This window comes from Heterobasidion irregulare (assembly GCF_000320585.1).
Source record: "Heterobasidion irregulare TC 32-1 unplaced genomic scaffold scaffold_05, whole genome shotgun sequence".
Taxonomy (NCBI): Eukaryota; Fungi; Basidiomycota; class Agaricomycetes; order Russulales; family Bondarzewiaceae; genus Heterobasidion; species Heterobasidion irregulare.
Genome location: NW_009258201.1, coordinates 1507409 through 1518663, shown reverse-complemented (window position 1 = coordinate 1518663; position 11255 = coordinate 1507409). Strand labels below are relative to the sequence as shown.

The window sequence follows — 11255 nt, the reverse complement described above, 5'->3', positions numbered from 1 at the left end:
AATCTATGACAATGGTTTGACACTGTGATGCCAGACTATCAGATACTACAACAATCTGTGACACTCTACAAAAACTACAATATTTGACTATTAGATCCTCTAACACAATGTTTAACAACTGATAAACATTCCCAAATACTAAGTAGGCTAACAGGGGTTGTCACTGGTTGTCATAGCCTCTGATGGTCTAGTGTTGCAGTATTAGACAGTTGTCACTAGTTGTCACAGCCTCTAATAGTCTGGCATCATAGTATTAGATAGTTGTCACTAGTTGTTATAGTCTCTAATAGTCTAGCATCATAGTGCTAGATAGTTGTGACTAGTTGTGACTGATAGTCTGGCACTATAAGTATTATAGGTTGCTAAACATGTATACTTGACTGTCAAATTAAGTACTCTAACTTTGTATTCTTTTTTATTTTAAAACCCAAGGGCTATTATTATGAATTTTGATTTAAGCTAGCCCTTGTATAGGCTTGATAACTGTAATGACTACTGAGGCATTTACTGAATTTATGTGGCATTTTTTGCATTTTATTGTGTATGACAAAAGTCCTGTGACATAAGAGTTAAAGATTATCCAGAGGTTTATCCTAAAATTTAATATAAGACAAACTTAAAGAAAATGTCTGAGCTTAAACTTGATTTTATGTTATAGTTTTATCCTCAAATAAAACCTTGGGTAAAATTTAATTTTTCATTTAGGTAATTTCCTTGAGAAAATCTGAACAAAAACTTTATTATTATCCAGGGTTTTATCCATGGTTTATTCTAAAAAAAACCCTGTGGTTCATGTAGTGTAATAATATGCTGTAATTATTCAAAGATCAAATGTGCATCCATAATTACTTTTCTGCCTCTAACTTTGATCTCTAGTTCAGAATTATGCAATTGTTGCACTGTTTTCTGTTATGAACTGCTCATTCAATAACCCCAAGAGTAGGACACCTTATGCTGTGAAGGCCGCCTAGTAGTTGTGATGATTGTCATTGGAATAGACTACCACAAGAGCCTAATGAGCCTAATCATAACACTTTCATCTGGAAAACCACCCCTTTGTATTAAGCTCTAATTAGTTCTATTTATGCATAATTAAGAACGATTAGGATTAGACATTTTTAGCTTACCCCCCCTCTAAACCTGTTCTAATTAAACATAATTTTCCTAAATTAGGAATTATTAGGATTGATTATAACTTGAAATTTCGGAAAAATCATAATAAATCAAGCATCACAGTTCTCATAGCCTTCTTATAGAGTCATGTCTATTAGAGCACTAGTTCAATACCTAAACATAGAATATACCTTATAACAAACTTGCCTTCTGCCAGAGTTGAACCAACAACCTTAGATTCGGCTGCTGAGGACTCCTTGGAGGGGTGATCCGTAAGCTTTCTTCCTGATCTTCTTTTTGTAGTTTGTGCTTACATGTTTCTTCTTTTGCAAAGGCCACAGTGCTCCTCGCATCTCCAAGGCCTGATCACCGCCTTCACGGCTGAATAATCAGCTTCACCAATTGGATCCAGAGACACCTGGCTGCCCATACAATAAAGCATTGCTTTGGCATAGAGGAAATTGGCTGCGGGGGCTTGAGACGAGGTCTACGAGGAGCTGTGTATAATGTACTACTGTATTCCGCAAATTGCCCAAAAAATACTGATTATATTGATCTATCCAATACTTTTTGAAAGCATTCTGAGAGTTTCTGAGAGCACAGCTACATTCATTATGACATTAGGCTTATATCAAGGTAGCTACTATAGGCAAGTCACCGGAAAGACAAGAATTTTTAGGCTTTTTCACTTGGTCTTACAGCTTATTTTGACGTCTTTCAGCTTATGCTCCGTCTTGATGATATACATCTGGAAAAACACCCCCTTGTATTAGCTCCGGATTATATCTAATAGTGTCTAAAAGTATCTAAAAGTGTTAATAGTATCTAAAAGTGTCTAATTTCCTAATTAGGAGCAACACATTGTGAGCATTAGATTAGTTTCTAATTTCATGATATTAGCACTAATTCTATACTAAGAAGTCTTTAATTATCAGTAGGAAATAGTAAGTACTACTGCTCTATCAGTAAGAAGGTAAAGATGTGGCATATTCTATACTATTTCAGCATATTACTCTCCTTCATATATGCCTATGCCATTATCTTGTAGCTCTTTTGCTGACTTTCCAGCTGCCTTTACAAGGGATATAGAAAGAGAGAAATGTGCATTGATGCCCCCAGCCACTTTGTTGGCAGCTTGGCAGCTGCCACAAGAGGCTATGAAGACCTAGGTACCTTGTCCTTGCACACAAGATCATTAAAGTTGTCATTGTTAGCCAATGCCTGCTACTGGTCATTATAAGACACAACATGTGGGTTGGACTTAGGGATATGCTATATGCAGCCTTATAGACCTTGTCTATCAGTGCAGTGGCTAATACTATCTTGTGCAGCACACAATCACCATCACTATTGATATTACAATTTTTAGCACTATTTATATTGTTTATTGCCTTGTTATACAGAAGATGCTCAAACTTGGTGTTTTCCTCTAACTATTAGGCTGTGGAAAAGACAGTCATATTAGTATGTGGTGCCAGAATAATATTTTTGCCTGCCATATAGGAAATATATGCATTAAGCATATTAAGATCACCTCCAACAATCTTGTGCTTATTTATATATAGGCATGCCATACATATACCCTTGTCCCCACCCTCTACCTCACTAGTGGCTATTTGGAAAACCCCTCTCTCTTATTGGATCTTGATTATTCATAATCATGTTTTTGATCAAATTTGCAAATTCAGGTAGCATTGTCTATACCAGTAGAGTCCTATTAAATATTACACTCAATCATAGTTTTACACATTCTCAGTCCAAATTGTATAAGTGCCATAATTTATTTTATCCTATATAAAGTGTATTATTGATTTTCCATTGGTTTATTATCTTCTTAGCTGGTGTTTAAACTAAATCCTGAAAGACCTGACTTTTTAGATATTTATTGACCTATTTATTTATAAGATAGAGGAAAGATAAATGTTAAATAAAATCAGAGATGTTGAGGTTGCCTATATTATGTCTATTTATTTTGATTACCAAGTTCATATCTTAGACCTTGTGGCTTAGTGGCTTAGAGCATCTGTCCTGGGTGCTTGCACACATGAGGTTGTTGGTTTAACTCTGGCAGAAGGCAAGTTTGTTATAAGGTATATTCTATGTTTAGGTATTGAACTAGTGCTCTAATAGACATGACTCTGTAAGAAGGCTATGAGAACTGTGATGCTTGATTTAGTATGATTTTTCCGAAATTTCAAGTTATAATCAATCCTAATAATTCCTGATTTAGGAAAATTATGTTTAATTAGAACAGGTTTAGAGGGGGGGTAAGCTAAAAATGTCTAATCCTAATCATTCTTAATTATGCATAAATAGAACTAATTAGAGCTTAATACAAAGGGGTGGTTTTCCAGATGTAGACCTGTTGTCCACAAGACAGCTTCCTTATCATTTTTCATATCTTATACTGTCTTATCTCATTTATCGAGCCATATAAGACAGAAAAGACAACTTGTGTATTTCCTGATGCAGTGCCATTCCAAAGGATGTGGTGTGCACACATAACCCTCATATTATGTCCATTCTTCCTACAGTGGCCATTATTCAAGCAGTGGCTGAGAAATCAATACAAGTTTGTGACAAGCCCACCCCTCACATATCTCAAAAATTATTGCCAAAGTTATCTGTACTTGATTTGTCTTTTACATTAAAGAAATGGCCTCTATTTATATCTTTAAGATCAAGAACTAAAAAATGATTGAAGACTCAACTGGCCGCTATGACATCAAGTCAGAGTCATGTATCTAATAGCAAGGCCTGCTTGAAATCGTGTTTAATGGAGACTTTAATGTTAAGTTGTTAGGTGATTTTGGATCATGTTAAGATAGAGTCATATAAACAGGTTCATCAGCAACAGATCAAGGCAGCTACAGATGCCAACACATAGGTAATTGAGGCCCTTGACCTGCCAAAAGGCCAACAAAGATTGCAGTCAGATCATAAAGAAGAAGAAGATTGGGATTAATAAGAGACACTATTAGAGTTACTAGAGGCTAGGAGATTCACATCTCAATTGCAGGAAGGAGCAGATATTAGTGGGTCTTCTTTACTAAATCTTCATTTGTAGCCAGATAATCACCTTGCCTGACCATAACTTATTTTTATCAATAGACAATTCTATAGTGCCAGAAACTCCACATGTAGATGATAAGTATCATTATTACAAGGTTTTCTCAATGTCACCAGTTGACATTTCCCCCACTTAGCTATAGCATAAACCAGGTTGATTGCTCTCTATCTTAGTCATGGCTTCAGGTTTGCCCCTAATACCCAAATCTTCACCATCAGTAGGCAATGCATCTGACATCAAGCAGCTTTTGGCCCTTCAAGATGCACCATCTCTTCAGTATGCATATATAACATCTGATAGATTGACAGCACTTTATCAGGCTCAGCAGGCCCTTCTACTTGATAGAGCACTTACTCAGATGGATACTCCAGCCTTGCTTCACATGGCAAAGGCAACAAAAGAGTTCAAAAGAGCTGTGAATGAGCAGCTAAGGAGGCAACTCCTATAGGGCAATACTAGACTGGCTCAGGGTAGGGGAGGTTGAGTGGGAATATTGATGTGTTGTGAATATGACATGAATTTGGACAGCAATGAGATGTCTATGTTTGATAGCATCTTTATATATCAAACCATCTATAGCCCTTCTTCCACCTTACTTATATCAATATCTATCTCACAGGATTCTCTTGAGCATTTTGAAAAAAAAATGTACATCCTACATGAACTAAGTCCTCATCTGATTCAAAATGCATATGTAAAAACTGGGACCGGTTCTATGTGCCTGCAGCCCTCATTTTGTCCAAAAGAGCAGTCCACTAAGCATGCTCGGTTAGTTCTCGGAGCGGACGGTATCGCCGCCCGTCGCCGAGTCACCGACCATGGCCGATTTCCATTTCCGATGGCGGGCGACAGTGTCATGTCAATCGGCACGTCAGTCTCTTCGGCAATCTTCCTGGCTACTTCTGCGGATTCTTCATCGTTTCCTTGTCGTCGTTTCGCATAATTGTGTTAAGAAACCAAGCCGTTATTCAACACTGGGTGCAATCAGCTCAAAGCCACTTCTCACGGTAAATTGCAGCCAGCTTACGATCGAGATGGACTCCAGTCGACGACGAACTTGTCGCAACGTCGACCGACTCGGCGATCGCGGGGTGGCATCGTGGAGACGACGAAGCTCACGTTTACCCGCTCTGTCGGCCCCTTACCACCACGAGCATGTCATAAAATCCTTGCTGCCTGAGCTCTTCCCCGCCTTCCCACCACCAACTGCACCACCTTGACCAGTGGTCACGTCATTTCCACCATGAGCAATCAACTTCTGGATACCCCGTTTCAGCACAATTTCTCCCTGCTGGGTCTGGCTGACAACACCCTCCAATTTATCAGAGAGAAGGCATTCAAGACCGGGCTTTCTCCTGTTTCCAAGTTTGCAGAGATTGCTGTTACGACGTGCGTTGCACACATTTGTGATGGCCTGGCAGATACTGAAATTCATGATCAGAGTCTTCCAGAGAATTCAGAAGGGAAGCCTGCGCATTGTCACACCAAACCATGTATACGAGTTCCCTCCACATCACGCAAAGCATTTCGACGCGTCGTCAGGTGTGAAAGCTGAGTTGCGAGTCATCAGTGAGACGTTCTGGGTGCGACTGTGCACTATGGGGGATCTGGGCTTTAGCGAAGCATATATGTATGGTGAAGTGGAGTGTGACGATTTGTTACCCGTCTTCCTTGTGAGCTTGAATAGGTTTTTATTCACTAATTATCACTGATCGACAGGCTATCTAGATCTTCATACACAATCGGGAAAGTCTACAGAATCTCGATTCGAACTTTTCATGGCTTTTTAGCCTACCACAGCGACTGACATCGTATCGTTTCCTCAATACGCTGAGTAACTCGCGCTCGAATATCTCGGCCCACTATGATCTATCTAATGATATGTTCTCCGGTATGCATGCCCCTACATCAGAAATGTATTTATGGTTTTGCTAATGCATTTTCTGTAGCGTTTTTGTCGCCGGATATGACGTATTCATGCGCCATTTTCCCGGATCTGGATGGAGACCTCCACCACCACCTTCCCCATGCAAAACCTCTGCGCCACTTCTTCAAGCAACTTCCATCACCGTTCAGCTCTTCTAGTTCCTTGCTATCGTCCAGCCCTTCGGCTTCTCCTCCCCCCTCGTCACCACCCGACTTCAACGATGAGTTACACGCGGGGCAAATCCTCAAATTACAGCACATTACGAGAAAAGCATGTATTTTACCGGGCCATCGCATCCTTGAGATCGGAAGTGGTTGGGGTGCGCTTGCACTTCATATCGCTCAAGGCGTGCCTGATACACAAATTGACACTCTAACACTCTCCGCCCATCAACATTCCTACGTTACGCAGCTTATCGAGAAGCATGGCCTGGAAGATCGAGTACGGGTGCACCTCATGGACTATCGTGAAATCCCAACAGAGTGGACGGGTCGTTTTGATAGGGTCGTGAGCGTCGAAATGCTGGAAGCAGTTGGAAAAGAGAATTATGAGACATACTGGAGTGTCATCGATCATGTGCTGAAAGAGAAGGACGCCGTAGGTGTCGTACAAGTGATCACTATACCGGAAGGACGTGGGTATAGTCTCTCTAATCTGCTGAGCCTCATGTTTGACTACTGAGCCTCCATCCCTCTCTAGGATTCGATAAATATGAGAAGGAAGTTGATTTCATTCGAAAATGGGTAAGAGCCGATTCGTATCACATTTTTTCCCTTCTATCAGCTCATCGTTTCTTAATCTGTAGAGTAAGTCCGACATCTACAGACATCCATCACTCTCATATTCATATCTGTCAAGTCTTCCCGGGCGGCCTGCTACCGACTCTTTCTGTACTACATGCAACCCTCACCAGTGCGACTTCGGGCCGACTCCTAGTGGATTCCGTGTCAAATATAGGCCCGCACTACGCCCGTACACTACGCGAATGGCGTCGCCGCTTCATTGACAACTTCCATACGATTGAGGAGGCGCTACGTCGAGAGCATCCGGGAGCGTTCGATGGGCCCAACGGCCAAACGGAGTTGCAGGTATTCTGGAGAAAGTGGATATGTATGTCACTCAGTCGCTGTCTGCTACATATACAGGAAAGACACTGACCTGTGTTACTTGCAGATTACTTGTGAGGGTCACAACATCATACCACGAGGCGATGACACTGACATGCATCGGTTTGGTAGCTGCTACTGCGAAGTGGGGTTTACGACACGTCTATTGAACGGTATCTAAGTCGCTCCGCATGCGTCATGGGCTCCATCTCATCGTTTCTTTGTTGTTCATAGATCATGTCATCGCGTTCACGCGTGAAGCCAATGGGGCCATGGGGTGCAATACGTTTGAATAGAACAGATGGCCACCCAGGGAATTGTCTATCTTGAATGGGTTATAAAATCATTCGAATGACCACTTGTTGACTGCTGAGCTATTCAGCCCATGATTGCCACCCCTCACGTCAGATGCGAACGGAGAGGACCTACTTGCAATTGCTCCTGAAACACTTCACTGCACTCATCGGGCCTGGCATATGTCCAGTACGCTTCTCTGTTAGATCGCCATGCACTCACTCATGTAGACCAACGTCTGGGTGGGTTTTTATTGGGTCCCTTCTGGACAGCGCAACTCTTGGTGTCAGAATGGCGTCTTCTGTGCGCCACGCCTGCGAAGAGGCATTGTGCATATCGGATATCAATCAAGACGTCGCCTATGTTGTCATGTGGCAGTTCCTCTAGTCCAAGTACCCCACATCCAGTGTTGGGAAACCTGAAAACGCGGTCCCGACACGTTCATCCCGGTGTGCGGCGATGAGAAGCACCGCACGTGGTGTGCTAAGAACATGAACTGGTCCAGGCTGAGCTCAATCTGCTCCAGTATCTCGTGGCGAAGTGTCTCGGACCTCGGTGACTAGGCGTAGCATTTCCCCCGCCTTTGGAGAGGGCCTAATGATCGGCGACTGCACCTCGGACGGCGAGGAACAGACCTGCTACCTCGCGGCTGATTCATGTCCTTTCCGAGAAACTCATCTTGCAGCGTTCCTTGTAGCCTACCTATCGAATGTCAGCACTTCATTGACCAACTCCGCCTAACCTCGTTTCAATGGAGGAAATGTGAGTTTCAATTTGGCATCCAGACTATTTTTTTAGTCTAAGACACGCCAGGACAAGCTTCTATGCGAGTAGAAGGAACACAGCCATCGGATTGAAGTTGTGCCTCAAATTTTAAGACGCGCAAGCTCGAATAGGTTCAACACCCAAGCTGAACAAAGGTTTCTCTATATATCAAGCACTCGCCCCGAATGCTCCCTTACAGCTTCGAAATTCCGAGATCGAGCTGTACTAACACCGCAGTGATCCGGTCCAGACGGTGTGTCTTGCGGCGCTACTCGTGAACGCTGACATAAATTGTGATTTTTTTGGATCCGGATGGCTCTAGCACTCCTACGGGTGGTGATTTACCAGGAGGGGGAGTTACATTACCGTTCTCTCCTTTCAGTCTGACGAGCGCCTATTTTATTTCGCGTTCGGCGCTGAGAATGGCACAGATAGAAAGAGCAAGTTGGGAGTACCGATGTGGTATGCAAGGTGCGCTTTCAGAAATCTGCGTACAGACAGTCGCGACTTGTTCTCGTCATAGTGGTTGTGGCTGTGACATCAAGGGTCGTCGCGTCAACTGTCTATATTTTCGACTTGGCTCACCCCTGCGCCGTCGGCAGTCATCAAGTCCCGTCGAGATCACGTCTCCGGGATTCGCCTCGACGATGGGCAACCTTGCTCGGTCCTGAGGGACATGAGCAGACATGAGCCAGAGGATTTCCTATTTGTTTTCATCAAAGCCACGGTCAAGCAAATCCACGGTCAAGATAGGCGCTTGAGCGCTACTCGCGGCCAATCTGTCATTCTCCCAATCACATTCCGGTGACTTATCCCGATTTTTTTCTGGTCCCGCCCCGCAATCGATGTAAGGCACTCAGTTTCAAGGGTTGTCCCCCACTTGTCCCCCTCGAGTCGGCTTCTTAAGGCAGTCGATGACTATCATATCGGGTGGTGAGTAACCGGTCCGAGCTTTAGGTTCATCACCAATCGCACCGAATAGAACGCCGATAATAAGGCCTTCGATGCTGCGAGGCTGCGACCACAAGGCGTTACTGCTTTGTACAACTTTGTGCAACGTGTTGTCTTAGATTGATGATCTGGTCTCCACTTAGTGTCCCTCAGATCGCGCCACCGACGAAAGGTGAACATATTTATTTTCACATTGTGCGATATGCCATCGAGGCTCACCTGCGACGTAGGCACAGAAGGTCATCCTGAAGCAGCCTGACGGCTCACATGATGATCGCATAGGTACAGTTTCAGCGCGCTATGGAAGCTATCTCTCTCGCTCTTGAGCGCCGTGTGGCTCCCCGCAACTCTGACAGAGCGGCACATGAAATGAAATAACAGAAACATTCCTATTATTTGTATTTCCATCAAATATCTTTCCTTACGTGAACCGCTTGCTTGAAACCGATTTAAGCAGAGTCAATTATCTGGATCACACCCATTTTCCTACCGCTGCGCCCTCCAACCATGCCTGGCATATCTCTCCCGCCATTCCCTGATGATGTCCCGACTATCCCCCTCCTCGTGATTGACTATGAGCTCATTAAAGCAGGCAACAAACACGAAATCAACAAGCTCTGGGGCGCCGCTACTGAGCTGGGATTCTGGTAGTGAGTGTATCGACATTCGTTTCGCGACCTGCGCCGCTACTGATTCACACATCTCTAGTCTTAAGAATCACGGCGTCTACCAAGAAGCTGAAAGGATGTTCGACATGGGCATGGCCACGCTGGAGCTCCCTCTGGAAGAAAAAATGCAATACGAGCAGGGTGACTCGGGCGCGTCATTCGGGTAGGACGCCTTTAAAATCTCTGCACGCTCCTCAATCGTAAACATTCTCCGAAGATACAAGCACGCAGGCGCATGGGCAATTGATGCTAACGGCACTCTTGACGCCGTCGAATTCCTCAATGTTGCGAAGGATGATATCCTCGCTTGGCCAGAACACGTACATCGTACTTACCCTTCGACTGTCAACGCATACATGACATCCACACTCAAACCGTATACGGATAAGTCGCTTGAGATCAGCTTTACTATCTTTTCCGTCTTAGAGAAGAGACTAGGACTCCCTAGCGGTGCCTTCATCCAGAGGCATTCGCTCAAGGAGGCTAGCGGCAGCGAGACGCGATGCATCAGGTCCCCTCCCCGGCCTGAAGCACCTCCTGACAAGTCAAGTTTGGGTATCCACTCAGATTTTGGTTCCTTGGTATCTACATCCACTTCATTACTCGCAGTTTCAGAAGTCATTGACCGAACTCAGGCGATCCTCCATAATCGCCTCGGCGGTTTGCAAGTTCTACCTCCAGGCTCGGATGAATGGAAGTATGTCAAGGTGCGCATTCAAAGACGCCCCCTTCCGTAGTATTCGTCTTAGCTGGTTCTACAGCCTGTCCCCGGTCTCGTCGTGTGCAACCTCGGTGATGCCATGGCCCTGTGGAGCGGCGGACTCTTGCGTTCGAACCTGCACCGCGTTGTGTAAGTATAAGGTTGCCTCAGTATATCTCCGGATTCTTACTCATTCCTGCCCAGCAATCCGCCCAAAGCTCAAGCTTCTCATGTCAGGTGGTCACTTGGGTTTTTCACTCGTCCGAACAACGACTCTATTCTTGCTCCTTTGGTTGAGGACAGCGAGATTATCGCTGAGGCCGTAAACCAAACGCCGTTTGGCAAAGACAACCCGAACTTGACCCCTCAGACCGCTGGTGATTGGTATAATCGGAGGATCAAAAACATGAGAAAAAACAATAGAAAAGTAAGCCCTCTATTTTTTTTTGACGTGCTTATAATATTGATCACGTCTCAAGGGGCCTGAAACATGGCGCGCTAGCAGGGGCACTGAGCATACTGAAGTAACTTCGTCTTGATTACTTTTCTTTATGATTAATTATCTGTCCCGGGACGTCGTGTAATTAAAATACTTCAGTGCACGTAGTAGCTTACAATCGAGCAGGTTGTAGATTCGAAAGCTTTATGCCACAATATATTA

General features: G+C 44.0%; 2 protein-coding genes across 2 annotated transcripts; both read left to right on the top strand.

The window, feature by feature from the left end:
• Positions 1–5733: 5733 nt before the first annotated feature.
• On the top strand, positions 5734–7604 carry HETIRDRAFT_36898 (cyclopropane-fatty-acyl-phospholipid synthase). Its single transcript, XM_009547495.1, has 8 exons — positions 5734–5856; positions 5912–6108; positions 6287–6744; positions 6810–6853; positions 6968–7220; positions 7273–7279; positions 7349–7389; positions 7451–7604. The coding sequence occupies exons 1-8, from the start codon at positions 5782–5784 to the stop codon at positions 7510–7512; spliced, it is 1137 nt and encodes a 378-aa protein (XP_009545790.1). The 5' UTR covers positions 5734–5781; the 3' UTR covers positions 7513–7604.
• A 2129-nt stretch (positions 7605–9733) lies between these two features.
• Positions 9734–11133, top strand: oxr1 (2-oxoglutarate and FeII dependent oxygenases family protein; the record flags this gene model as incomplete). The annotated part of the gene is made up of 6 exons (XM_009548133.1): positions 9734–9876; positions 9935–10057; positions 10112–10601; positions 10644–10744; positions 10799–11021; positions 11074–11133. 6 exons carry the CDS (start codon positions 9734–9736, stop codon positions 11131–11133), a joined length of 1140 nt encoding a protein of 379 aa, XP_009546428.1.
• Positions 11134–11255: the final 122 nt, after the last annotated feature.